This window comes from Capronia epimyces (genome assembly GCF_000585565.1).
Source record: "Capronia epimyces CBS 606.96 chromosome Unknown aczIQ-supercont1.5, whole genome shotgun sequence".
Taxonomy (NCBI): domain Eukaryota; kingdom Fungi; phylum Ascomycota; class Eurotiomycetes; order Chaetothyriales; family Herpotrichiellaceae; genus Capronia; species Capronia epimyces.
The window spans coordinates 1,307,467-1,334,748 of NW_006912908.1; the positions used below are offsets into that span (position 1 = coordinate 1,307,467).

Consider the following 27,282-nt stretch of genomic DNA (forward strand, 5'->3'; position numbering starts at 1 on the left):
CCATCCCATCACTAACAATCAACTACAGCTTGGGCCCAGGCCCCTTCTCCTTCTCACCTTCAAGGATAAAACACCACTTCACACCCAGCAGGTCGGTCCACCCGTCGGCGCAGAGCCTCAGCCCCTCGTCCCTGACTCTACCCAAAATCCCCTCGAGTCTCTGCTTCCCCTTAATCGCAAGCACCATACTTTCGAGACCTTCAGGCTGGCCCTCGACCCCCGGGACGAACCTCAATCGTGCATTGGTGAAAACCAACTCGCTGCCGTCGCGGTCGATGCCAAACCACTCATGCCACTGTCTCGCCGCGGCCTCCGTGTCAGTCTGGCCTGGGGCAAGTCGGCATGTCGCCGCGGCCAGACGCAAATGCGAGTGTCGTCTCATGGTAGCTGAGTACCGTTCGTAGTCAGGACCACATGCGTGCCAGGGGCTGAAGCTGCTTTCGAGCGGGGTGGGATTACTTGACGACGGGGTATGGGAGTCGAGTTCAGGCATCACACCTCCTGACCAACCCGTCAATCAGCCTGGCAGTGCTAGGAAAGAGAGGCTAGGCCAGTCAATATTAGCTGAACTTACCACGAATACCTTTGGGGTGATACTGCACACACTCGACCTCGTCGTGGGAATGGTAGTATATCACTTTGGCCAACCCTCTGGATTCAATGTATCGCCTCCGAGCCGCGGCGTCTGTTGTCTGCATGATGACCATGTACCCGCCATCACCACGCTTCTGGAGCAGTTTCTCGACCGTCGTGCCGGGCTTGCAGGGGGAGCATACTTCGATAATGTCACCGCCTATCGCCACTGAAGCAGGACAGTGATGAGACTAGCTGCGTATACGAAATCCTTGAAGACGGCGGCCTACCCAAAAAGTTCTTCAGCCCCCACTGCGCCACCGCCGGGTCTTCGAACACCACTTCGGTCCCAAGGATTGTGGTCTAGAAGGGTCAAGTGAGCTGCTGAAAGTTGCTACGCAACTGCTCAAGCAGGTAAGCTGGGTAGGTACCTACTAGGATGTATCTTGCCCGGTCAAGGTCCCTCGCTATCAAAGCGATCTGCCTCAGTCGTGTCGGAGCTGTTGGCGGACGCGAGGCTCCGTAGTCGGGGGTCATTCTTTCACGGAGTTGTCTGGATGTTCAAGTGATGGATACAATGTGCAACCCTTACCAGGCGGTCACCAAGCTTTAGGACACGGCGCTGGCAGCGTGGCCCCGATACGCAACCTCGGCATCGTACTACAGTACTCCATACTGACCCCAAGTTTGCGGTTGGCTGCCCCTCAATGCCCGCTTTTCGGCACGAGTGCTTAGGGGCCTCTCAACGCAGGTACTACTACCAGTACTCTAGGACGGTAACAAGCCCGCTACGACCCTGCTAAACTATGAATGGAATGCAGTAGTGGATCGAATTTTTCTAGACGAGCCAGGAGCAAGGCTGAGAAGATCGGCGCTGATACCGCCTACCATAGGCAATCACTTTAGACTATACCCACGCCGCCATACTTTGCCGAGAACCTGGCTGCGACCAGATCCAATACACTGTCCTCGATGGGTGTGTAGACAATCGTATTCCAGGACTTCATCCTTTCACGCGTCAAAGGACCGCCAGCCTGGTCGACCATGACCTTCAATAACTCCACCGCATCACTGATATCAATCTCCCGTCCCTGGGATCCGATCCTCTTCAGCTTGCGACCAAGGGACCACTCCCATTTGACTGCATAGATGACCAGATTCTTTCCCTGCCAGAGAACCACCCGCTGATCGATCGACTCGCGAAAGAGCTGTTCCGATCTGCCAGGTCCCTGCCGATGAAGTCTGTCGGCTTTATGGCTTATGGCTCCACGTATTTTTACTGCGAGCAGATCTCCTCTTCGAATCCGCGCCTCCCTTCATCGGCTGCGGGCCTGCCCTCACCCTTGGAGGCTCTTACGTCGCCTTCTATGGCCGCTTCCGTGGCAGTTTCAGCCAGCGCCTCCGGCTTCCGCGGCAGATCTGGAGCAAGACGGAGCTAATATTATTAGCTCGCACCAGACAGGCATCATGCAGCTCCGGCGAATCCCTCTCTTCCGCTTGCGGGACACCTCATTGTGTGCTCTCTATCGTCTCTACGAAGATCTCTGCTCCAATGATCTAATTATGATGGGCTATGAGTGCGAGTACTTCTTCTTCCACAAAGAACCCTCTTGGCGACTTTCGCCGATTCCCGATCCGAAAGACAGTGACCCTGTCAGATACGCCGTACTCGCGAGTCTGGTTGAAGCGCTTGTTGACGCGTTTAACTGGCGATTGAAACTGGGACTGCGACGGGATAAATCAATCGACGAGTCCGAGCAAAGAGACATCAATTTCCAACCCGAAGAACCTCCCGCCTGGACGGCAGCAGTTCAGCCTTTGAAGGAAACCTTAGATCTCAACAAATTTGCCGACCGAGGGAATCCCCATAAATCCTTCCTGAAGAGGAACATTCACGCTCCAATGGGGTATTTGTACACGGTGTGAACCGGCGGAGTAATCGATCTTGCAAGGCACTATTCGGCTGGCAAGAGGGTCAAAGCACGACCTTGCGAAGCACCCACAGTTTCAGTTTAGCACTCTCCGGCGAATGGAGCCCACGAACTCAGCTATGCTGAGTGCTGCGTCAGGATTGAACAGGGCATAACATTACACCGATTGCAGCACGTCCACATCTGCTCATCCCCTGCTGTCGACTGTGGCCTGCACGATGCAGCCATTATGGGTAGGCGATAATCATGATCATGCCTTAGAGCTATGCATGAAGTTCCGAGGCCATGAGACAGCTTCCAACAGCCAAAATACTATACAACTACGATGTGGCTAGACCACATGGTTCATGGGAAATTCCGTCATCTTGCTATCGCTTCGCCAAACCCTGTCGAAATTGGCACAACGCAACCGCAGATATCATTACGGAATACACATGTCCCAAATCACCACCCAACCATACCGCGACTGCTAGCGGTGTTATGGAAAGACCTGTCGGCTCGCATGAGAACAATCCACACACTCCAAACCCTCCTCAACGAAAGATTACAGTAGCACGACTTATTGTGCTCACTTTGTAGTTTCTACTTTGATTTCAAACCCGCACACACCAACACGGGATACCTGTTGAAACGCCGAGTAACTTATGATTCAGGCATCCGAAATTATGCCGGACCGGACCGTATTCGACAGGACAATATTTTCCGCCGACCATGATGCAGACAAGCTGGGATCTGATACAGGTGCCGTATCGCGCCGTATCGGCATTTCCATCCACCTTCCAAGCCCGAGGCCCGAATCTGGGGAAGACTTGGACTTTGCGGGGTGGGCCGGCACCCATTGGCCATTTCTCGACCATTCCTCCGTCCTCTAACTACGACTAGGTGGTGGTTGCAGTCTGAGGAGTACTTTGACAAGCTGGTCTCTTCCAACATATTAGTACTAATCTATCCTGCTGGGCCTTAGATCAAGTAGCCGAGGTCAACATGGCCCGGTATTCCGTTCCAAAGGAAGCTCAGGGATACCGCAACCTTGGCTTGCAAATCTGTTTCCACCGCCCTCTTCAAAAGTCCAGGCATCGCTGACGGCTCTGACCTGGCCGAGAGATATCATCAAGGCGAATACTGATACTCACAAGTGACAACTTGTAGAGTCATACGACCATGTCCCGCTCCGCAGCCCATGACGAGCGAAACACCAGCTTTCGAGAAGCATTTCGGACGCCCTTTGAGTTTGCGTCCAGTGCGGCACCAACTGCACAACTGGTCCAAACAGAGACGCAAAAGCTGAAACTCGAGCATGACGTCGAGGACATTCCAAACAGTAACGGTGCGCGATTGCACTGGATAGGGGACCGTTCAGCGGAGAAAGTCCTGCTCTACTTCCACGGTAAGGTTACTTGCAGCTCCAAGTCGTGCGCGGACATCTAAATCACACACCCTAGGTGGCGGCTTCTGCCTCCCTGCACTCAATGGCCATATACTGTTTCTCAATCAAACTCAACAGTATCTCGAATCCAAGGGAAAGAAAATAGTGATTGCATTCCTTGAATACAGTAAGATCTTAGCTTCCGACCACGATGACATATGAAGCACTCACCCTAAACTAACGTCTAACTCAGGTTTGACAAAAAGACCAGATGGATCAGAGGGATCGAGATACCCTGCGCAGATCTTTCAAGGCACTGAAGCGTTACGCTTCGTTCTTGAGAAGGGATGGAAGCCCTCCAATGTAAGTACCTATTCCGTCACGGATGTCGGCCATGGTGGAGTGCGAGATACATCCCGATACAACAGCAAGTATACTGACCGTTCCACTCAAGATCGTCATCGGGGGAGACTCTGCAGGGGCCAATCTAGCCATTACCACCATCTCGGTGGTCCTGCATTCCTTTCCAGGAATCCCTCCCTTGAGTCTCAGTGGCCACCTCGCCGGCCTCCTGCTCATATCAGCCTGGATCGGCTTCAGCAGGGACACCCAGTCTTGGACCGAGAATGCAGACAAAGACTGCATTCCCGCGGAGTGTGCCATCCAACTCACCGACGCCTACGCCGACCCAGCCGACCGCAACAACTACTCGGAACCCGGGCAAGCCGACGTCTCGTGGTGGAAGGGCTTACCGGCGGATCGCATCCTGAACGTCTATGGGGGTGCTGAAGTGCTCCGAGACCACATTGCTGAGCTTGGTGACAAGCTGGAGAAAGCCGGCAACCGGGTCGAAAATGTGGAATGTCCCTTGGAAGTCCATATCGATTGTATTCTGGACGCCATGTCCGGATTGGACGCTGGCTTGATGTCTACTAAGGTGTGGGAGTGGCTGAGCAGTGTGCTGTAGTTACTGTAGGGATACATACTGTACTATGGAGATACATGGAAATACAGTAGTAAGGATCCCGATGTACAGTAACTACATGCCAGATTCTAAGGCTTGACTCACCTGTGAGCTCATCCCGGCTCCCCTATAATAGCTATAGCTCAACCCGATCCGCAATTTATCCTGCCCACCTCGTTCCAGGACCTACAGTAACCTACAGTAGGGCCCAGGAGGATTGATTCCCTACCAGTCGCCGGTGGAATGTCGATTTCATGCCTCGAGAAAGCCGGGTTTCATGCGACCAGGAATGCAGGTTAGTAATGCAGTAGGATGTGTTCTGGCGGAACCCGCCTTTGCCTGCGTAGGGTCTGGATCCCAGATGGGTTTACTCTGCTCTTCTTGCTCTGCCCTTGACCACAACATCTGCAATGGGGCATAGGGCAGAGGGCATAGGTCATAGGGCACAACCCTTCAGGTCGTAGATCCCCCGTAGTCGTTCAGGCCAGAGGCTTCCCACAGGTCGGGGATGGTGAGGTGGGCAAATGGGTCCCAAGCTCCCTCTGTAGTGGCATCAGCTTCGTGAGTTGCAGCGTTGGAGCCCTCAAGTGGTGGTAGGGCGGTGTCAATGGCCAGCACACTCTCGGACGAAGGACCCGGGCCGCTGGTCATGCTAGCGGATGGTTGCTGGTTCCTTTGAGGCGGATCAGTCGTCTTCGAAACACCCCGATCTCGATCTGATCGAGGCTTGTCGAACTCTTGGTGTTGAGAGCCGAGTATTGGTGCTCCAGCTCCAGCTCCAGCTCCAGCCTCACGGTTGCGTCTTCGCCCATGTCGGAGGTATGCCTCGTCGTTCAACTGGTGAACCACGGATTCGCATTGGGACAGGCAGATATCCGCCAGATCCCATTTGGCTTCATCTTTCGCCCTGCGAAGGTGCTCGACCAGCGCACGTGCAGCCGATACACAATCCCGCGCAACCTCATCGCTTGTGGCTTCGAGCCCGCACCGCAGTATTAGTATCGCCGCAGAGGCGAAGTGATATGCAGTGTCTACCAGCCAAGGTCAGTCTCGGTTTGGATGCAGAGCATCGAATTGTCTCTCTGGATTTCACGCAATACTGCACTGCATATATTGCAATGGCGGAGTCTTGACTTACATGGCATCCAGAAAGCATGTAGGTCCCGTCCGCGGAGAGACAAGGTGAAATCAATGACAGCCTTCGCAGCTCTACGGCACTGGAGGTGCAGATACTGCCATGTTTCCGGGTTGTTGTAGTCGTCAGACTTGACCGACTCCTGGTTTGATCAAGGTCAGCGAGTGATCCGGACCGGAGACGATCAGCGACAGGAAGTTTCACCAGTAATGACACCCTGCAAGTACACATTTTCACGGCCAAGAATGACAGATGCAGACTCAAGGCACCCGGCAGATCTCTTTGGAAATCGGGGGTTTTTGGATTCAGAGACGGCGGCAGGTTTTCCTCCCAGTCATCCACGGATGCCTCTATGCGCTTCAGTGATCGGAGTTGAGCGTCAGGCTTGCGGCTTTTGGTGTCGTAGACGTGAGGCAGGATGTCACCCAAGATCTCCGTCAGCTGGCATAACGCCCGGAAACTCTGGGCTCCCATGATGCGCGGACCTGATGTGCGGCCGGCATCGTTGTCATGTGTGACGCCACCGATGAGAAGGGAGCTCAAGTCTGGAACCGCGACATCGAAATGCCCTGGGTGGATATGTGGCGGAGTGCCATGTGCAAGGCTCGCCCTGAACAGGGGTTAGGCAAAAACTGGAACGGGTGCGACCCATGTTTAATGCGAGGAGCAAGCTACGCACCACCAGTCGTGGATCAACACTCCCCACCACGTTCTGATTCGAAGCGCTTTTTGGCGCTGGTCCAGATCCCAGCCTCGTGGATCTCGATTCAGCCCCAAACTCTGGGACAGAGCCACGGCTCGACCGATGTTGATGGCATTGTATGTCATCGAGGTGGTAGGCCGACCTGTGAGGTCGAGGATACAGGACAAAACGGTGGAAAATCCCGGCGCGAGAAATTCCTCGTTCAATGCTTCGACTGTCTGGGTCCAAATATACCTCACGTCTGGGCGGTGCGGGCGAGATTTGACCAATTTTGCCGAGGTTGACCACGATATGATTGAAACGGCGTAGATTTCACAGACAAGCACATGGGGGAGTGCTTTCTTCCGGTACGACTCCAGCACCGTTTTCTCATCGAGGATGGGAAAGGGAGGGTGGAATGCCTGGAAGTAGCTGTCATCGGGGGCACATCAGCGAGTTGGTCTCTGAAACAGGAAGACGAACCTTACAGGTCGACTACATCACCGCCGAGAGGTTCCAGCCCTTTCTCGATGGCCTCATATTGCCTGAAGCCTGCTGATCCATTGCCACGGGAGGCACGAACACGCTGCCGGGGAACTTTGAGATAGACGATTGGGTTTCGAGCGTCACTCGAGTACACGCTGTAGGGGTTGGGTCGTGCATGAGACACGGGCAGGGTGGCTGCTGGGGACATGTACTGCTCCAATACCTGAACGTCACGGGCAGCAACCGGTCCGATGATATGCCCGGAGTGGGTCTGGGGGCCTTGTCGTCCAAAGGCACCGTCTTCGTTCTCACTCGAGCCCTCGTCGTGGTGCATAGGACTGCTCATGGTCTCCTCCGGCGATGGTTGTGTTCCATTGAGCACAATGTCTTCCAGAGTTGGCCGCTCTGAAGTAGCTGTCTGGCATGGTCTTTGCCTTTGCCTTTGTCTTTCCCTCTGTGTCTGCCCATCCTGCTGCGAGCGCCTCTGGCGCCGACCGGGGCCGGCAACACTTCTATCTCCTTGAAGACCACCCCTAGTACAATCTAGACCATGCTGTTTGCAGAATTGGCAAGGTTGGCTCTCCACGTCTCTCGTACATCGGGATCTCCGTCTTCGGCAGATGTCGCAGGCTGGAAATCGATGGGAGCGATAAGGACGTGAGCCTTGTAGAGGGGTGACTGCAGTCTCCGGGCTCATTGGGACTTCAGGTTGATTTGGCCTGATTTTTCCTTTCCATTCCGTTTGATGACGCCGGAAGCTGGGACGGAGAACTAGGTATAGGGTAGTAGATGCTGAGGTGTTGCGTTGCAGGACTGCGTGATATACGGAGAACTAGGAGATGTCCGGCTTCAAGTTTCCCGGATCGGAGATTCGGGAAACGCTGACTTGGCACGGACATGGCCTAGGGTTAGGGTTAGGGTTAGGGTTAAGCCTTCGGCTGAGGTAGGCTGCGGTACCACGCCTGCTATTTGACGCTACATGTACACTACACCGCCTGAAACGATCCATATCTTACGCGGAAAGAGTTGGCTCCTAGGAGGTCAAGAGTCGATATGTTGTCGCGTCAGTATCATTCATTCCATTGATGAATATGCGTTCAGTGCCAATTGGCCGCCCAGGTGAGCATACAACACATTGCTCCCGGCGGGAATCTCTTTCTGCCGGATCATATCCATCAGTCCTGCCAGGCTCTTTCCCTCATAGACCGGGTCTGTGATGAAGGCTTCGGTTGATGCGCCAAACTTGATTGCATCGATAGTCTGTTTGTCGGGGATGCCGTAGCACCCAGCGTGATATCGATCGTCCAAGACGATGTCCTTTTCTGTGATGTCGCCTGGGTCAAGCCCGAGCTTGACGCCAGTCGCCTTTGCAATCCGAAGAACCTGGTCAAAGGTCTTTTGAACCTTGGCCGACGCGTCGATCCCGATCACTTTGCGGGGCTTCGAGCCGTGTTTCTGTGCCAGCTTGAAGCCGGCCACCATACCAGCCATGGTCGAGCCAGTGACTGCACAGACGATGATGGTGTCGAAGAAGACGCCGAGCTCTCTCTCCTGCTGCTCGACCTCAAACGCCCACCGGGCAAAGCCGAGTCCCCCCAATGGATGGTCGGAGGCGCCAGCAGGAATGTAATACGGCTTTCCGCCCTGGGCGACAATCTCCTGAGTCAAGGTCGAGAGAGAGTTTTTATGCTCAATCCCAAACGGGGACGGATCGAGTCGAGGATTGGCTCCCATCAAACGTGAGAGTTGAATGTTGCCGACCTTCTCGTAGCCCGGATCGTTCCAGTCAACCCATTTTTCTTGTACCAGGGCAGCTTTCAGCCCTAGTTTGGCAGCCACTGCCGCAACTTGGCGGGTATGATTTGACTGAACCCCTCCGATACTGGTTATAGTGTCACAGCCTTGCGCAAGAATCTCGGGGGCGAAGTATTCAAGTTTGCGGGTCTTGTTGCCGCCAAATGCCAGCCCAGAATTGCAATCCTCCCGTTTCGCGTAGACATTGACCTCCCCCCCTAGGGCTTTGGATATCCGAGGCAATGCTTGGATGGGAGACGGTCCGAACAGCAAGGGCTCTCTGGGGATACTGGCAAATGGCTCTGGCAGCTGTAGCCCCGACTCTGTGGTTCCGTTGCTTTGCGCCATTGTCGTTGTGAGATGATGTCTGGAAGGTTTCAGTAAGGCAGAAAGAGGATATCACAACCTCGGAGAAGCCTTTATAGCACGATGAACTCTGAAATTTCTCAGTGAGGAGAGCACGGAGGGAAGTGGGATTCACAGGAGATCGTTTTCCGTGTTCGGGAAACTCGAGCATCTGGAGAAGGATTGTTTCCCGATGGTCGAGTGGGACAGCGAAGGAGGAGGCAGTGGTCTCGACGTCTGTCTTCTACATAGCACCCTAGGTGGCACCTGTATCGGTGGACTGGGGCCGTTGACGAGCCTGCGGGTTCTTGATACCGGGAAACCCGGCTCTGGGCCTGGCCCTTGCTGCTCCAGTACTTGCCCTGCAATAATGCGCGCCTGCGCAGTTTCCCGCTTCTCTCTGCGATATGCTATCTAGTATCGACCAACCTTCCCCCACCGCCCCAGAACGAGCAACGCTGATAACTGCTAGGAGAGTGATACGTGTCCTGGATAGTACCGTGGCTCTATCGTATCTCGGGCATATTTTTACGATCGAAAAGTAGCTTGGCAGAACGGAAGAGGAAGAGGGAGAGGCAGAGTGGCCATGGTACCACTCCCTCCCCCCCAGTGGGTATATGTTCCCATTGCCATCCTCTCTCAAGTGTTATGGTCGAGATGTTGAGGACCCTCCTGACAAATTCTAGTCTCCAGGTGTCTCTTGACCATCTCGGAACCGCTCCTCCTGCTCTTGCTCTGCCAGTGGAACAGAGAACCTTGGGCAGTCTGATCCCTTCCTGCTGTTTCTTGTTCCTTTCTCTGCAAGTCTCTCCCCCCTGACGATGACGACCGGCGCCGGCAACATGGATAACAAAGACCTCTCCGAGGCCAAAGCTGAGGGGCTTCCCATCAGCTACAACCCCAAAGAAGACTTCGGCACCGGCGACGTCACGGATCTCGACGAGGCCGAGATCTTCCTGCGCGACAACAACTTCACCAGCGGCTACATCAAGGAACTGCTGGCGGATAAAAAGAGAAACAAGCGGCTGGTGCGCCGGGTCGACCTGGTCCTGCTCCCGTTGCTGGCGGGCACCTACGTGCTACAGTACATCGACAAACAGGCTCTTTCGTACTCGGCAGTCTTCGACCTCTTTAGCGACACCGGCACCACCCAAAGCCAATACAGCTGGCTTGCAAGCATCTTCTACTTCGCATACCTGGGGTCCGAGTACCCCTTCACCATCTTGGCACAAAAGACTCGGATGGCCAAAGTGGTGGGAGGTTGTGTCATTTCATGGGGCTCGATCCTGATGATCACAGCCGCTTGCCAGAACTTTGGAGGGCTGGCCACTTGTCGGTTCCTGCTCGGTGTATTTGAGGCTCCCATCACCCCATGCTTCATGATGATTGCCGCTATGTGGTAAGACTCTCTTTTCTATCCTGTCATCTATTTCCAACCGCACCGAGATCCAAGCGGTCTCCTCCACAGATGAGATTGGATGCCTGGCTCGCTCACACATGAAATCGGTCGGCAGGTACACTCGGCAAGAACAACCGTTCCGTGCCGGCGTCTTCTACTGTTGCAACGGCGTCGGCTCGATGCTCGGCGGCATATTCACGTATGCGATCGGGCAGATCGACACCTTCCCCGTGTGGAGAGCAGTCTTTTTGATCTGCGGCGGACTGACCGTGATTTGGGGCTTTCTGATCCTGGTTTTCCTCCCCGACACCATCCTGTCGGCCAAAAGATTCAGCCTGGAGGAGAAGGCGATGCTCGTGGCCCGGGGAAAATTGGGGAGGACGGGAATCCTCAACAAAACCGTAAAGTGGTATCAAATCAAGGAGGCTCTGGTGGACCCTCAGGTGCTGCTTCTGGCGCTATTCATGCTCCTCAACGAGGTCATGAACGGCGGCGTGGCCAACTTCGGCAAGCTCATTATCAAGGGCCTGGTCACCGACCCGCTCCTGACCACCGCTCTCGGCATCCCGCAGGGGGCCTTTCAAGTTGTCTGGATCCTGACCGGCACTTTCCTCGCCTCCAAGGTGCCCAACTTCAGGACCATCTCCATGGCCCTGTACATGATCCCCACCATCCTGGGCATCTGCCTTATTTGGAAACTGGATCGCCACCACCACAAGGTCGGCGTCCTTTTTGGGTACTACATGGTCGGTTCATTCGTCTCGTCGCTGGTGGTGGCATTGCAGATGCCCGGCGCCAACCTCGGGGGCTATACTAAGCGAGCCACGGGGACCGCCATCGTGTTTGCCGCGTATTGCGCTGGCAATATCATAGGTCCCCACGCCTTCCTCTCCGAGGAAGCCCCCTTGTATCCTACTGGTTGCAAGGTCATCCTTGCTTGTGCATCTGCTCAGATTTTCATCGCCATGGCTTTGAGACTGCTTCTAATTCGCCGAAACAAGCAAAGAGATGCCGCTGCCGCGAATGGTTCAGAGCCTGAAAATGATGCGGCCGAGGAAATTGCTGCCGATTTGACCGATTTCGAGGTATGTGTCCTGAACTCTCTCTTTCCGCAGGTGTGTGGTTTGTGCATGGGTGGAACTAACTTTGTCTTTCCCTCAGAATCCGAAGTTTAGATACGTTTTATAAATGCGGAGGACTTGAGGAAGTTCCAGGTGACAGAACGACCTACCTTCATCGGAGGAGTGCGGACAGCAATACGTTGTGATGCGGCATTGCATGCAAGATCTACCGGACAATTCACTCATTTAAATCTAAGCAATATATCTATCTCTATCTACATCTTGCAAGCTTTGATGTTATTTTCACCTTCAAAGCAATCAAACGGATGACCGTCTCCATTGAATCCCAAGAGAACATTGATATCGGATTGGGAGCCGTCTCTCTACTAAAAATCTCCCGATTCGACTCGCCCTGACTCAATCACCTAGGAGGCCAAAGTCTGGTCGCTACTTGGTAACATACCCGTAAGTAAGGAGAGAGGTACCACAACCACAGCTTGCTGGGAGGACTGATTAGCATTGGAAGATCAAACGAGTTTCCCGAAAACGGAGAATACCGCATAGACGATAATGGCGTCGGCAAACCTCAAAGCTGTGTGTGTGTGTGGAGTACCCTATAACTACCGTTGGGGGGCCCCATTATTCGGTCAAAAAAAAAGATCCGGCGTGGTGGTGGTGGTGGTGGTGGTGGTGACAGCTGCCCATCATCCCCTATCACCTTGTGATAATACCGCACGGCATTGAATGGTGGTACATATCCCTACTACCACTACTCCCTACACTACTAGTCCTACAGGTCAAGTCAATTGAGGTCAGCGAGCCCTTTCCTTGTTTCCTCTCCCCCCCTCCCGCCAGCCAGCTAGGATGGGACCAGTGATACAGGAAAACAAAGAAGGGCAGCAAAATCAAGCCCGGCCGTGGGTGAAACTTCGTCAAGGGACTGTGGTTGGAATTACGCTCTACCAACCTGATGAAAACGAAACCCACGGGTCTGAAAAGCCGGTGCCGGTGCAAGCGTTCCTGGGCATTCCATACGCCCTTCCACCCACAGGCGACCGACGCTTTCGCCCACCGGTGAAGATCGGAGACTCTTCAGACCTGTCAATCGACGCGTCTCGATATGGGCCTGCCGCTCCAGGAAAGCCTCTCTTGCGCGCAGGACCCAAGCTGGAATACAGTGAGGACTGTCTGACCGTGAATGTATTCCGGCAGCAGCAGGTGCCTCAACCTCAACCTCATTCTCAAGGAGGAGAGGACCTAGGCAGCGGTCTTCTACCCGTGGCGATCTACGTGCACGGAGGAGCGTTCAATCGAGGAAGCGCGTCCATGCACGACACTGCTTCGTTGGTGGCCTGGTCGGAGCAGCCGTTTGTTGCTGTCTCGTTCAACTATCGTGTCGGGGCTCTGGGTTTCCTCCCGTCCAGTCTGAGCGCCAAAGAAGGTGCTCTCAACCTCGGTCTCAAGGACCAGAAACTGCTCTTCGAGTGGGTCCAAGAGAACATTGGGTCTTTTGGAGGTGACAAGAATAATGTCACGCTCTTTGGTCTTTCTGCTGGTGCTCATTCGGTATGTACAATGTCTTCCTTCCCCTTACCATGTATTTTCTGACTCTGGCCACTCACTGACCACGTCATGCTATTCCTGGCAAAAATGTAGATAGGACACCATATGATGAGACACAACGACCAAAACCCGGGCCCTTTCCACCGAGTCATCATGGAGTCTGGCGCTCCAACCTCGAGAGCTGTACGGGCGTTCGACTCGGAACTGCATGAACGGCAATTCCACGAGTTCTTGACCGAAGTCGGCTGCCCCAGCGATCTTCCGTCTGCCCAAGTCTTCCCTTTCTTGCGCTCGCTGTCTCTGTCTGTCATCACCAAGGCGCAAGAAACCGTCTTTGATAGATACAATCCGTCACTCCGTTGGGCGTTCCAACCGGTCATCGATGGCGAGATGATTCTCCGCAAACCCATTGACAGTTGGCGCTCGGGCAACTATTACAAGGTGCCCATCATGACCGGATTCTGCGGCAACGAGGGCTCCCTGTACGTGGACAAGCAGATGTCCACGGACGAGCAGTTCGTCGACTTCTTTCGAACTCTTCTCCCGCAATTGTCCGATGCGGACATTGACACGGTCGCTCACACGCTCTACCCGGATCCCGAAACGTCCAAGGATCTCACCTACAAGGAGACCAGGCAAAGCACTGAGATCGGACCACAGTACAAGCGGGTGGAGGCTGCATATGGCCACTACGCCTATGTCGCCCCAGCCCGGCAGACGGCAGAGTTGGCCTCCAAGACTGAATCACACCCTCCTACGTTTTTATATCATTGGGCGCTACCCTCCACCGTGATCGGCGGCGCCACCCACGGTGACAACATGCGCTATGAGACTTACAGCGCCGGAGTGCGCTCCTTATCACAGAACCAAAAAGAAATCTCAGGGATGCTACACGCATACGTCACCAGTTTTATCTGCAACCACGGGAATCCCAACGCCATCACTGGCAGGTGGGCTAACAGACCGAAGTGGGAGCCTTACCAGGCGGAAGAACAATCCAAGTCCAAGCCCAAGACTATGATCTTTGGGAAAGGGATCGAGGAACTTATTGGTGGACCTAATACTGGTAAGCTGGTCGAGCTGGTGTATGATGATTGGGCAGTAGAGCAGTCTCGATTCTGGTGGGACAGGGTCGAGGTAACTCAGCAATGAATACATAGATATACTACTACTCGTTCTATTAGTATACTACTATATAATGTAGTACCTACTATAGTATTAAGTACTGTAGTTTGACTATACTACTATAATATATAGTAAACTATAAATATATATATATGTACTATTAGCTGATCTAAGACACCACTTATCTTATATAATATACTTATTCACCCACTTTAACTCCTTTCCCCTCCATCTTTTTATTTACAAGTCCTAGATAAGTATATAGTTATATTTATAACTCGACCTTTAGCATTATAGATCAATCTAGAATTAATATTATTTCGATCCGGGTTTAATCCGGTCGGTAGATCAAACCCGGATCAAACCTGGATCAAACCTGGATCAAACCTGGATCAAACCTGGATCATCTAGATTAGTCTATACTCTTCTAATTTCTTATATAGGGGATAGTAAGTTCATAGTAGGTATAGTATGTATATACTACTATTACTATAACTCTCTTATAAAGTACCTAGTTACGCTAGGTATTTAATTAGTACTAATATAAGGAGATTATATAGTATATATACATATGTATTTACATAGTACCTAGTACAGTATGCAATAGTACTATGTAGTATGTAGTATTTTTAAAAACACACGCCGGACCGTTCCAAGACAAGACCATAGTCAGTAAGTATGTGTAGTCTTATCCCCCACTCCTAGAGGGCTATTGGTATTGTCCCTCTCGTGGTGGATGATGCACATAGTAGTTCTGCGTAGATGGGGTATGTCTTCAGCCAGCTCCTGCAGCCTCCTAGGCCTTGACCCTGCCACTCGGGCGCGATGTAGACGTCGGTGAGGTAGAAGATGGTGACGCGGGGTGATGGCGCTCGGTTTCGGTGTCGGGCGAGGGTTCTAGGTTTCGATGACGCTAACGCTCGTTTCGGGTGAGGGCTCACTGAGGGTTCTAGAGGATCAGGTTCAAGTTTCGATGATGTTGACCCTGACCCTGACGTTGACGTTGACGCCGTCGATCCGTCGTCGAACTCGTAGTACAACCTAAAGCAAAGCGGCATTTCGCCCACAGCCGTCTCCGGGAGTGTCAACATGTGCTGTTGCCCAGAAAAGCCTTGTTCAGCTGCGGAATCGGGGCAGAGGATAGAAGGTAGAGGATACATAGAGGACAGAGATTACAGGGCACAGGACAGAGGACAGAGGACACAGGGCACCTATAGTCGGTATCTGAGTCCATGTGAGGACTCACTCGTAGAGAGCATCTTAGAGAGGAGGAGAGAGACCACGATTGTATACGCCAGGCGTGACGGGGCGAGTTGAGGTTCAACATTGCGACGGGATCCGCGGCCAGGACTGCAGGAGCAATGCACATTTGTGACATTTCAAGTTCAAGTTGCTGGCCCTTGAAGGCTGTATTGTAATGTAGTACTATGTACGTAGTACTAGGTAGTAAAGTGCTGCTGATGTGGAGGTCACTGATCAGGATTGTCAAGACAGTGTGTGGACAACTAGTAGTAGTGGTAGTAATAATACTAATACTATGTACTCCGTATGTACTCCCATTTCAAAAAACACACCCCGGACCGTTCCAAGACAAAACCATAGCCTTATCTCCCACGCCCAGAGGCTCCATCTTCATCAGTTTCCTGTAGAATTCCAGAGGGCTATTGTCCCCCTTGTGGCCGATGATGCACATAGTCCTGCGCAGATAGGGCATGTCTTCGGCCAGCTCCTGCACACATCGGATGAGCCAGCCCCCCAGGCCTTGGCCCTGCCACTCGGGCGCGACGTAGACGTCGGTGAGGTAGAAGAAGGTGACGCGGTCGGTGATGGCGCGCGCAAATCCGATCAGGGTCGTCGGTTTCGGTTCGGGTTCTACTAGAGGATCAGATTCAAGTTTCGATGACGATGACGATGTCGCTGTCGCTGTCGCTGACGCTGACCCTGACGCTGACCCTGTCGCTGACGATGACGCCGTCGCTGACGCTGTCTCTGACGTTGACGTTGACGTCGATCCATCGTCGTCGTAGTACAGCCCAAAGCAAAGCGAGTTGTCTAGCATTTCTCTCATGGCCGTTTCCGGCAGTGCCGTTGCCCAGTACATGTCGTCCGACGCAAAAGCCTTGTTCAGCTGCGGAATCGGGATCAGCGACGCATCGGTGGAAACAAGAAACTTCATGTTCATGTTGGTTTTGGAGCCGTCCCTGGTCCGAGGCCGGGTCTGGACCCATGTTCGGGACTGCTGTAGTGCAGAGGCAATGTGTGACATTTTTCAAGTTGCTGGCAAGGCTATACTAGGTATGTACAGTATGTGGCTGATAGTAGTATCCGTACTTAGTAAAGTGCTGCTGATGTGGGGGGGATCGCTTCGATGCTGGCCAGTCCCGAGTGATAGGCTCAATGAGAGAGGTCTAGAGAGAGAGATAGTATCTCAGTACGGTAGCTATAGTAGTATGTACTTAGGTATGTATGTAGTAGAGAGAGGTGACTGGGTGCTCCGTGCTACTTTATACTAATGAATCTAGCTAAGTACATTTGCTATATCTTAGATACGTAAAGTACATAGTATGACTCATTTGCAAAGCCCTGGGCAGACTTGGTGGACACGCCCTCGGCCGAACTCTATAGTACTAGTACTTTAAATTATAGCAATCCCAAGGCCAGATATAGAGTAGATGACTCAACGGGCCGAAGCTGAAGGACATGACAACTTGAATCTGTGCGGATAGACAGACAGCGGTGTACTCCGTCCTGACTTTCTACCCAAGTATCTGATATACATACTATTGTATCTACTCCTAAACTCCTAAGGTATGTAATCCCAGCTCGCTAGGCACCAATTACAACTCCAAATTCCAAGGCTCTGATCCCCCCTGTGACGGCTTGCCGAACGTCTTGCCAGCAGGACCGAAATACGTCGCAAACAGCTTCGTCAGGTCCTTGTCTACCAACTGCATATGCTCGCCAGGAAGGGTCAAAAACTCCAGAGCACCCTTCTCGTCCAACTCCCTCAGTCCTATCCAGTCTTCCTTGTAAATCGGTCTATCCCGCAATTTCGTGACTGCGTTGGACGTAGTGTTGACTTCGTCGAACCAGCCACTATCTCTCGGAATGACAGTTTTGTCGTCGCGGAAAACAAGCATGACAAACTTGTCCAATTCGGCCAGGTTCTTGGCATACGTCGCATTCTTGTCCTTGCGCTCGTTGTTGATGTCTGCGAGGAAGTTGGAGTGCTCGAGATATTTGTCAAAGTCGTTCAAGTCTCGATAGTACTGGGCAGGCACGAGTCTGGACTGGATGAAATCCGACCACACAGTGCTGCTCTTCAACAGGGCATTGGCACCTTGACAGATCCAATCTGCGCTACTGGCACACTTTTGAAATTCCACAATGCCGTTATGCTGACTTCCAAAGGTGAGCAGAGATCGAACCTTGGGAGCCCAGCTGCCGCATCTTTGCACGTAACCTCTCAAAAACTGCCCACCCTGACTGAAGCCGATGGCGTCAATAGCCGGTGCGGTGCGGAGAATGTTGTCTTGTGCCAGCAGGTGGCAGACAGTCTCGATCTGCTGGGTGACATTGCCGAAGAACGAGGCCTGTCGATCTGCCGAACCGCCTGTGCCAGCCACGGAGATGATATAGGTGTATGTGCCCGGGTGGACATGGGCTATCAGTTCTGCAAGCTCTTTCAACCCTGCCGCGTCGGCAGAATCTCCTAGGCCGTGCCAGATCACAACAGGAAGAGGCTGGTCGTACGTATCGTCATCTGCCGGCTCTGCGGGGGAGACATGTTCGGGGGATAGTCTGGTAATCTTGACTCTTTGTCCGTCGACCGCCTCTTCGACCATGTCTGTGACTGAGACATAATCGGCGGACAGTCTGGCTTCCTCCACAGCCTCCGTGGGGTCAAAATGCGACGCCGAGACTTCAAACTTGGGCGAAAGTCTTGCTCTATGGCAATCGACATGGCCGATCTGCTTGGGGCGAGTTGCGGTCTTCGGGGAAAGGTATGAGGATGATTCTAGAGGGTCTTGCGGTTGGGGTAGACTTGAGAACACCTCGGCTTCGGGGAAGATGACGATAGAGAGGATGGTGGCCGGGAGGGATAACAGCACCGAGAGCTGTTGTAAACGCATGCTCGCGGGTTGATTGGACTTTTCTCCCGCAGTTCAAGATCCGAGATATGTCAATCTCCTTCTAGCCGAAGTCCAGCTTCGATGGGATGAAGAGTTGCAACAATGGAATAGAAAGTGATGCGATGCGATGTGATGCGATGGGGTGATGCCTGCAGTTCCACGGAGCCGTCGCCGGGCCGGGCGGACCCCTAATGCCAAGGCTCCAGCCCCCAGGATCTTCAAACTTGGAGTCGGCAGGTACGCTTGCTTGGCGCGTCGTCAGCGACAGAAGCTCGTCCCGTATTATTACAATCAGGTACCTGTCAGGACCTATACCACTCCAGTCGGCAGTACCCAGAGCTGACCATCTGGGTGCGAATATCCCAAGCAAGGTTGGATCCGGAAAGGCATAAATTCACTCACTTCTCTTGATTAGATCAGTTAGTCATATTTATACGTAAAATTCCAGTATATTCAACCCCAGCCCGCCGATGGGTATCGCTTCAATCGCAGATTGCCTCCTTTCCTTATTAACGCCTCATGTCTCATAATGTGGTCCAGAATTCCAAGCAGAAAGCCACATTCTCATCCTAGCAGCCCCAGGCCATCTTCCTCGGCGACTAGGACGCGTGCCTTCTTCAGATCCTGCGTCCATTTCCTTGTAACGTGCAACCACATTTGTCTCTCGTCTGATCGTTTCTCTTCCATAAACTCTTCCAGCGTTGGCTTGCTCTGACAGTCCTCCCAGGTCCTTCCATCTTTGACCAGCATCTCTTTTGTCAGGTGAGGGTGCTGAGCGACAGCCAACGTGATGGCCTCCTGGTCGGACTTGATCCGGAGTTCTTCAAGTTGACATGGAGGACAGGGGTGATCTTGATGAGGTAGGAAAGCCGGCAAACTCATATAGTGAGGCGCAGGATAATGGGTCGATGAGGAGCATGAAAATGAGAATGCTCTTGAAGATACGGTTTGCGATCGGTTGAACTTGAGGGCAAAGTCGCCGCACTCCGGCGGTTGGCGGGCCACGCCAGGCAGGGGCGCCATGGCTATCTTCTCCTTTCGAGATACAGGAGAGGGTGGGGTGATGGCGGTTGATGTCGATGAGTTGGAATCTATACTCCCAGCGGATGAACATGAGGCTCCTCTTGGAGAGGCCGGTGTCATTGACGAGCGATTCTGGCAGTTGTAGCATCTGTAGGGTTGTTGCGGCAATTTCCAACCAGTTGTCTTTATCACAGGGCATGGAACTGGGGTGCAGACGTCAAAGCCCATGAGCACGCCATGTCCACAGCAAAATCGTAGAACATGGGCCTTACACATCTTGGAGTACGGTGTCTTCCTAGAGTCTCCGAAGACGTGTCGTGTCGGTGGAGGGTTGAAGGCCAGGGTCGAAGATCGCAACGCCGAGGGACAAACAAAGATGCTTCCAATTCCGAAAGACTATAGTGCCATTTTAGTGGCGTATAGCGAGATCGCTATTATGCATCAGACGTTCCTCCTCGTGAGGTGTTGACCGGGTGAGTGAGACTCCAGGCAGAACAAGGCTTTCCAAGAGCTGCGCTGTTGCAGCCAGTCAAGGCGTGGTGTTGTCGTTCGGAGGTCGCGGTCTTGTTGTCGTCGCCAGGCCGTTTGAGGAGCAACCGAGGAAAGGGGATCTGTTGGACAACCACCTAGGTGGCGTGTAAGGAGAGGTTGCGCCGTAGCCGTAGAAGGGGAGGATAGAAGCTTCGCTGTCAAGAGGTCGATGGAGGGGGGATCGAGGGTTAGGGTCCGACGCATCCAGTTATTTACCGGTGCTTTGAGAGGTCCACAACGACAGCCATGGGACGGGAACTATTATGATGGCATCAAGAGCACGAGTGGTCCATCAACCCACGCGAGCAGTCGGGTGTATGTGGGCAGCGACTAGAGGGGCGAGTCGAGGACCGAGCGAAGGACTAGGGAAACAATGCAACAGACCACCCAAGAGAGAGGAAAGAACTCAGCTTTGCTGCATAGGACCGCGAGAAGCGACGCGGCAACGTCAACGGCATTACGAAGGGGACAAAAACTAGAAGACGAAATTCAATCTGGGTGAGTGCAGTAAAAGTCTACTCTGTACGGGATAACCTGTAGAGAGGGTGGGAACCTGGAAGAGTGGGAGAAGAAGTTTGTACACATAATAGTGGGATGTGGTGGCTGTCCACCAATCGCCGGAGTGGTGGTCATATCCCACGGTCCACTGCGGCTTCAAAGCCTGCAACCTGCACATCAGCCAGGTACCGTCTTTGCCGTTCACTTTCATCCCTCCAACCCTACTCGTACAGAACCTCATCCATGCTCCAACAATTGTACCATCCAATTCTACGGAACTTCAAGTTGTCGGTTCTTATCCACAACCTCCGCCCGAGCCTTCCCCGGCGGATTCGCTCTCCCCTCTCGAGACTACAACGATGGCTATGTACCTAGGTGTTAGCAGCAATACGGAGATAAGAGCAAAGAAGCTCGAACCGTCCTCGCGAAAGATGCGAACAGCTCCGAACGACACTTCTCTTAGCCTCGTCGACGTCCCGGTTCAGCCAATCAACCGAGCCTGTTGCCCGCCAATCGACCCTGCGATGCGTCTAAAATATTGTTTGGCTGTGCGTGTGCGGGTGTTTTTACTCTGGTGGTTGAAATTGTGTCCTTGTCATTCGTTCACGGCACCCATCACATCTCTGGGTCTTCCAGAAGGTGCTGACCCTGATCTTCCTTGAACAGGTGCCACTGCCACTGGCTCCATATTCCAGCGATGAAGACAGTATTCACAACCTGGCTTTCGTCCGCACCCGTATATCGATAGTCGGCGCACAGCCTGGGAACAGACAAAGCCTATGCTGGAGCTGCGGTTTGCCGACACAATGGCGAAATACCCCCAGTAGGGAGAAGTGTGGAAGAGACCAAGTTCGACCGGAGGACTCGGCAGCTCAACACGGCCATCTCCACCGTTGCCACATGCTCTCGAGTGGATACATACTTTGTACAACCCACGGGCTATCTTGCCCATTTGACCACTGACAGACTGACAGGCCTCCCTAGCCCGTAGCAATGACGGCACGCTCTCAGCTACAGCCGGGCCTCGCGAATAGAATCGGGCAGTCTTTACCAGTCGCAGGGAAATCGGAGTTGATGTGTCCGAGTGTCTGGCTCAGTCCTTGGGCAAGCCCTCCTTCTCGATTCCCGAGACACGTGACGGGGCTTGATGTCTCACAAAATACCTGCCCGGATTATTGCAGCGGCTTTGTGTAGGTCTGTCGGTCTTCATCCATGATATCGGAATAGCCAGCAGCAGGGCTTTGTACTGCGAAAATTTATTGACCTCTCGAATCTCCTCACTGATAAGTAACAGCCCCTCTAGCCCCTCGGTCGCGATCATTCCTTGATGCCTGGTCTTTGTCATGATCGTAGATGGAAGGCACCAGCGACATGATAAGGGTGGATTCGTCTATCAAGGCCGACTCTAGATCTACGCCTTGCCACGAGTATTGCGCTTTCATAGACCACCGGTGAGTCTCCTTAGGCAGTTTTGGTTGTTACCGTTCTCTACCATCGTCTCCCATTGTTATTGCAAGTATCATCTTGACCATCTTGGTAGGCTCCTCCAGCACCACTGTTTATGTCACCGTCTTCGTCGACAGTGTTGTAGTACATGATGATGCTTTGAATCCGGAGGACATTGTCATCCAGAGGAGGTCCGACCGACCAGCCTATTGACCTCGGTATCAGCTTGGGCCCAGTACGGTTAGATAGGTGGACAGATACTGCGTGCGTACCCTTATCACCGTTTGCCCAGTTATTCCATACCCAAGGTCCTGGTCGAGTGGGCACATTGATCGAGTAGTTGTACTGCAAGATACCGTCGATGTAGAAAGCAGTGTAGTCCGAGGTCCAGTCAATACGATATTCGTGCACCTGAGCCGTGCAGTCAGATGGAGCCGGACCTGCTCCTCGTGTTGCGGGCGTCCCTTTGGGATTGGTAGCCTGATTTGTGTACCAGATACGGTTTGTTTTGCCTGCACCATTATTTGACAGTGATGTCGGGTCGGTCAGGTACTCGATGTCGATCTCTTGACAGTCGGATTTGTAGAAAAAAAGACCTGCCTGTTTAACAGCCCAGACATCAGAACAGAGGTTTCAGGTCGAACTCATACCGTGGCAGGTTCCCGGCACTTGGCTGAAGATGGCGTTGGTCCGCACGCTGGCATAGAGTATTTTCTCCTCGACAGTTGTAATTTCGGCGCAGCTCACTGCAGTATCAGGATCGCGGTCAGGGTTCTGCTGTCCTGGAACAGTCAAGGCAAGGACCCCATTGGAGACTTGAACATTGATTGGATCGTAGCGTATATTGTACGGAATTGGTTGAAGTCCGTCCATCCCCTGCTGTCTACAGAGATAGTTGCTCTTCGTCAGCCCAGCAGGCATATCTTGGTCGAACACGTATATTGCCTGATTGTCAAAGCTTCCGACTCCGTCGACCACCCATCTGTCCCCGACCTTTTTGACATCTCCTGACTTGGTTTGGGGTTTACTGAGGAGAGGAAGTCCGGCGGACACCTGACGCTGGCGGGAATGATTGTCGTTGGATATGATGTCTCGACGTGGCTCGACGGCTTCCTGTTCTATACTACATCAGTTCAGACCTCGGTCTTCACCTCACGGAGGATTCGAGGATTGCATGGTGTTTGTGTGTACTCGAATAGGGCATAATAGAAATTGGGTCACTTACGGACAGTTGAAAGCCTGCAACGTTTCGGCTGTTTCGGTCTTTTTGTCCGCAACAATTCGGCGAGTCGGTCGCCAAGCGCCATCAATGAGCGTCTCAAGGGCATGGTGTTCCAATATGAAGTGACTTGGAAGTTCTGCCAGTGTATCAGGCAAAGCCGGGGTCTGGTCGGCCTGATGTAACGCCGATATCATGGAGGATGAAGGCAACAGCAATATGAGCCACATGTACACCCTCGGCCAGAACACATGCGCTAAATAGCTGAACCACTGTTTCATGTGTCTGCAACAGCGGAAGGGGCGTGTGGAGGACATTGAACTTTGACGATGGTGGTACAACGAAAGTTCCAATATCTCGGCAGCAGACACGAAAGTGGCTTCACCGCGCCTTCCTTCCTATCCAGGGTTGGCACTGGCACTAGCACTGGCATCCCATGAAAATGGAAGGTGCCAGGCTGGGTACCGGAGCCGAAGACCAAGACCAACATTCCAAACCGCAGCCGGTCGTCACTGACACAACTGCCATTTCACCTCGTATCCAAAGACGGTTTTTCGGAGGGTTTCATCCCCGGGGTCATTGTCGAACATAAGCTTATCCATGGTGTGCTCCAGGAGTTTATTAACCACAAATCCGTCGGCACGAGCAAGATCAAAAAAGGCCAGGTCCCTTTCGAGAAGCCAAGGCCGATATGGGGTGAAGAATACGAGCGCTACAGACTCGACCGATTTTCTCAAGCAGTCACGAAGAGTGACCAGAAGTTTGGCGTGCTCGGAGTGGTTGAATAGGATATCGGCAAGAATCAACAGGTCAAAGCGATCAGCTTCAGGGCCAATGTGGGCTTCGAGCGGTACCGCAGGACTGCCCCAGAGGAAGCCATCCGCAACAATGTTGGCCTTGTTTACAAGTGCGGAGCAATGCTCGATATTGTGGCGAAGGTTCAGGATCAGATCGGGATCAGGATAATCAGTCACCACCACCTTCTTAGCTCCGAGGATTGCAGCAACGAGGCTGGGAAGCCCAGCACCAGCACCTAGTTCGAGCACCGTCTTGCCTTGAACCAAATGCGCATTGTCTTCCAAGTACCGCGCAATCACCTGCCCAGCATTCCATAGAAGGTGACCCTTGCAACTCGTCAGCATCGTACGCGCAGATTCAGCGTTCCACAATTGGTTCCCACCCATAGAGGACTGTGGCCGACGAGCCGAAGAGAAAGACTCTGACCATTTTGGAGCGTGTAGGTGGTGGACGTAGCTGGCTTTTCTGGCTGGTAGAAATCGGCGGGCTCCTGGAACAAGTCAAGCGAGGCAGGTTCATCTTCATTGTCACTGCTGTGATCCATCTCCATCTTGTGCATGCTGGCCAACAAACCCACCAGCTGCACAGGATATGAACTTGCAAAGAAGTGGACGCCGTGATCTCTTCATGGAGCAACTTGTTCCTGCAAGCACTACACTTTGAAGTTCGAGTTCAAGTTCTGCACTGCGAGTCAGGTTGCTTGGCAGAAGAATAAAGTCACGTGGATGTGACAGGCACTTGCTCCGGTTGGCCTTGGCCCGAGGACAAATCGGCCGGGCATCGCATCAGGCCGAGCCAGGCGAGTGAGGTTGCCTGCACACACGGAGAGCATCTGAGATTACATTCGCTAACCTGAACCCAGATACTCTGCGGGCTGAGATGCGAGTCAGGAATAATAATATCAATACATATTCGGCACAGATGCGGACGTGATCGAGGGCCGGAGTCCAAACACCCAGCATCCAGTCCGTGCTGGCAGTGGTCTGATGGAGAGCGCAGGTCTGGCTCTGAGATACCTCTGCACCTCTGCACCTCTGCCGGTGAGTGTCCTGGGAACATCTGGAGCAGTCATGACAACAAAAGCCAGGCTGCATGCCTTATGTCACCAGTTACCTCATCCACACACCACGCAGACATCAAGACCGCCGTGTCTCTACTAATCACAACTTGAACTTGAGCAGATCATGATGTGAGAACTTTGTAGTGCGGGCAAATTGACCCCCCATCCGTAGACTGCCGAAATATACTCCGTACAACACAGCAACAGTGGGATTCTACATCTGGGGTCAAGAAGGTATCGGGTACGGTAGCCTGGGTAAACCGGTGTATTTCCGCGTACCAATACAGCTCTTTGGCTGGGCTCAGGCCTAAGCCTGGCCCCTAGTCCCCTAGTCCTAGACCCTTGGGGTCCCTAAATTCGGTACAATGTCGGCGACCAATCCTCCGCATCTACCCGTGTTTCGTGGGCACGGGGATCGCTGTATCACGCTTGTCAGTCGTCAGTGGTCACCTATGACTGTAGTGCTACTAATAAGGACATCGGTACCTTACTACCTTACCCATAATAATCTGTGCTCTACTAAGGTACTAAGTGCCGGCCCTCGATCTTTGCCGCCAGTTCTTCACCACCACCACCACCACCACCACCACCACCACATCTTCCATCTGTCGCCGAACGTCTGTACACATTCTCCTCCTCGATTGCCGTTCTTCCTCCGTCTTCTTTATTACCTTGCAACGTCCAGCGTTGCACCCGGGACCCCCACTTCTCGCCTCATCTCTCTTCCTCCGGGCGCTCGATCCCAATCGATTACGCCCCGCACGCCTCCAGGCTTCGGCTTCCGCATCTCCCTCCCAGTCCCAGGCCTCCCCGCGAATCTTGCCGCGGGTGAGCCAGTCTGCGCTGCTCGCTGCTCGCCGCATCTGCTTTTGCGGGCATCTCGGTTGCCTGGTCACACTCACACACCTCACCGGAAGACTCAACTGCACCCGCAGGCGCTTGGAGAATTCCAGCCGTCAGTGGTCTGCTCTCCAACCGCTGCACCATCTACGTGCCCCCCGGTCTTCCGTCTTTCTTTGCCGCAAGATCTGAGGAGCGAACCTTTTTCCTTCCTCCTCACCACTCGTATTTCTAGGCAGCCAGCGGTCGTCCAGACTCATCCTTTCAGCCCGCCTCACTTCGCCTCCCTTTCCTCTTGATCGTCCTTATCACGAAGCAAACACCGCTAGCCGCCGCTCCACTCACCTATCGAAGATCACTGCGTAGAGGAGCCGCCCTGCTCAGCGGCTGTCTCGTCTGAAACATTGTCCTCCTGGAGCGCGGGTCACAAAATGAGCAGCTATCCTCGCAGGAGTGCCCGAATTTCACATCTTCAACAAGAACAACCTCACCAGAGACCTGATTCTCAACCGCACTCATATCCGAGCAGCTTCTCCCAATCCTCGAGTGTCTCCACGAGTTCTCATCCCAGTCCCGTCGCTGACGCCCTCAATCCTCCTCCTCCGCCATCGACTCCCCAGCCAGGGCACCCTCATCTGCACCCACCACTGCACCTCATGGCTCACCAGCACCAGCAACAGCAACAACAGCAACAAGCACACATACATGCTCCCCTGCCCTCGCCTTCAGCGGGAGACATTGATCCTTTTTTCGGCCGTCCTCATTCTCAGCCGAATACATATATCTCGCCACAGATGAATTTCAACTTTGTCAATCAGCAACCTCTGCAACAACAGTCCTTTGGTGGTGAGCAGCAGCCTCAAATGAACCAACAACATCATCTCCATCCCCATACGAATTCCATGTCGCAGGAGCGTCCTGCCATCGTGAATCCTCTGAATCCGGGTCAATTGCCACCCAATTTCCTTGCCGAGGCTGCAAAACGTGCCCAGATGGCCTGCCTAATGCGAGATTTGGGCGACGTTTCTTTATGATACACGTCTACACACAATCTTCTACCGGTCGGGCGACTGCTAGCAGAAGAATTTTTGATGCCCTCTGAATCTGGATCCCGTCGCTGGCTGGGACTATGGGCACAACAAGATGTGTCTTGACCCGACCGAATCTGCCGAGGAAACTGCACCGACATGTGATCGACCATGACAGCCTTCACCAGCGCTGTCTTGGGCACATTGTCCTAGAATTTCTCATCGGAAAGGTTGTGCTGCATCATCGTGCACTTCTGGAACTTTTCCGCCTTAGTTTGCCCA

The 27,282-nt window shown here is 53.2% G+C and overlaps 13 protein-coding genes across 13 annotated transcripts; 5 read left to right on the forward strand and 8 right to left on the reverse strand.

Moving 5' to 3' along the window:
- Positions 1-22: 22 nt before the first annotated feature.
- Positions 23-1,110, reverse strand: A1O3_06407 (uncharacterized protein; the record flags this gene model as incomplete). Its single annotated transcript, XM_007736527.1, has 4 exons — positions 23-501; positions 575-802; positions 864-936; positions 1,009-1,110. The coding sequence occupies 4 exons, from the start codon at positions 1,108-1,110 to the stop codon at positions 23-25; spliced, it is 882 nt and encodes a 293-aa protein (XP_007734717.1).
- A 930-nt stretch (positions 1,111-2,040) lies between these two features.
- Positions 2,041-2,499, forward strand: A1O3_06408 (uncharacterized protein; the record flags this gene model as incomplete). Its single annotated transcript, XM_007736528.1, has 1 exon — positions 2,041-2,499. The coding sequence occupies one exon, from the start codon at positions 2,041-2,043 to the stop codon at positions 2,497-2,499; it is 459 nt and encodes a 152-aa protein (XP_007734718.1).
- Positions 2,500-3,665: 1,166 nt separating this feature from the next.
- Positions 3,666-4,837, forward strand: A1O3_06409 (uncharacterized protein; the record flags this gene model as incomplete). The annotated part of the gene is made up of 4 exons (XM_007736529.1): positions 3,666-3,891; positions 3,947-4,057; positions 4,142-4,233; positions 4,325-4,837. 4 exons carry the CDS (start codon positions 3,666-3,668, stop codon positions 4,835-4,837), a joined length of 942 nt encoding a protein of 313 aa, XP_007734719.1.
- Positions 4,838-5,287: 450 nt separating this feature from the next.
- A1O3_06410 (uncharacterized protein) lies at positions 5,288-7,483 on the reverse strand (the record flags this gene model as incomplete). The annotated part of the gene is made up of 5 exons (XM_007736530.1): positions 5,288-5,865; positions 5,973-6,111; positions 6,174-6,579; positions 6,649-7,083; positions 7,140-7,483. The coding sequence occupies 5 exons, from the start codon at positions 7,481-7,483 to the stop codon at positions 5,288-5,290; spliced, it is 1,902 nt and encodes a 633-aa protein (XP_007734720.1).
- A 728-nt stretch (positions 7,484-8,211) lies between these two features.
- Positions 8,212-9,279, reverse strand: A1O3_06411 (1-aminocyclopropane-1-carboxylate deaminase; the record flags this gene model as incomplete). Its single annotated transcript, XM_007736531.1, has 1 exon — positions 8,212-9,279. The coding sequence occupies one exon, from the start codon at positions 9,277-9,279 to the stop codon at positions 8,212-8,214; it is 1,068 nt and encodes a 355-aa protein (XP_007734721.1).
- Positions 9,280-10,097: 818 nt separating this feature from the next.
- On the forward strand, positions 10,098-11,850 carry A1O3_06412 (uncharacterized protein; the record flags this gene model as incomplete). The annotated part of the gene is made up of 2 exons (XM_007736532.1): positions 10,098-10,675; positions 10,791-11,850. 2 exons carry the CDS (start codon positions 10,098-10,100, stop codon positions 11,848-11,850), a joined length of 1,638 nt encoding a protein of 545 aa, XP_007734722.1.
- Positions 11,851-12,600: 750 nt separating this feature from the next.
- Positions 12,601-14,451, forward strand: A1O3_06413 (triacylglycerol lipase; the record flags this gene model as incomplete). Its single annotated transcript, XM_007736533.1, has 2 exons — positions 12,601-13,302; positions 13,393-14,451. 2 exons carry the CDS (start codon positions 12,601-12,603, stop codon positions 14,449-14,451), a joined length of 1,761 nt encoding a protein of 586 aa, XP_007734723.1.
- A 1,534-nt stretch (positions 14,452-15,985) lies between these two features.
- On the reverse strand, positions 15,986-16,690 carry A1O3_06414 (uncharacterized protein; the record flags this gene model as incomplete). The annotated part of the gene is made up of 1 exon (XM_007736534.1): positions 15,986-16,690. The coding sequence occupies one exon, from the start codon at positions 16,688-16,690 to the stop codon at positions 15,986-15,988; it is 705 nt and encodes a 234-aa protein (XP_007734724.1).
- Positions 16,691-17,261: 571 nt separating this feature from the next.
- Positions 17,262-18,557, reverse strand: A1O3_06415 (palmitoyl-protein thioesterase; the record flags this gene model as incomplete). The annotated part of the gene is made up of 1 exon (XM_007736535.1): positions 17,262-18,557. The coding sequence occupies one exon, from the start codon at positions 18,555-18,557 to the stop codon at positions 17,262-17,264; it is 1,296 nt and encodes a 431-aa protein (XP_007734725.1).
- A 564-nt stretch (positions 18,558-19,121) lies between these two features.
- On the reverse strand, positions 19,122-19,856 carry A1O3_06416 (uncharacterized protein; the record flags this gene model as incomplete). The annotated part of the gene is made up of 1 exon (XM_007736536.1): positions 19,122-19,856. The coding sequence occupies one exon, from the start codon at positions 19,854-19,856 to the stop codon at positions 19,122-19,124; it is 735 nt and encodes a 244-aa protein (XP_007734726.1).
- Positions 19,857-22,097: 2,241 nt separating this feature from the next.
- On the reverse strand, positions 22,098-23,471 carry A1O3_06417 (uncharacterized protein; the record flags this gene model as incomplete). The annotated part of the gene is made up of 4 exons (XM_007736537.1): positions 22,098-22,261; positions 22,328-22,651; positions 22,706-23,178; positions 23,281-23,471. 4 exons carry the CDS (start codon positions 23,469-23,471, stop codon positions 22,098-22,100), a joined length of 1,152 nt encoding a protein of 383 aa, XP_007734727.1.
- Positions 23,472-23,783: 312 nt separating this feature from the next.
- A1O3_06418 (uncharacterized protein) lies at positions 23,784-24,622 on the reverse strand (the record flags this gene model as incomplete). The annotated part of the gene is made up of 2 exons (XM_007736538.1): positions 23,784-24,371; positions 24,422-24,622. The coding sequence occupies 2 exons, from the start codon at positions 24,620-24,622 to the stop codon at positions 23,784-23,786; spliced, it is 789 nt and encodes a 262-aa protein (XP_007734728.1).
- Positions 24,623-26,403: 1,781 nt separating this feature from the next.
- On the forward strand, positions 26,404-27,006 carry A1O3_06419 (uncharacterized protein; the record flags this gene model as incomplete). Its single annotated transcript, XM_007736539.1, has 1 exon — positions 26,404-27,006. The coding sequence occupies one exon, from the start codon at positions 26,404-26,406 to the stop codon at positions 27,004-27,006; it is 603 nt and encodes a 200-aa protein (XP_007734729.1).
- Between the last annotated feature and the right edge of the window lie 276 nt (positions 27,007-27,282).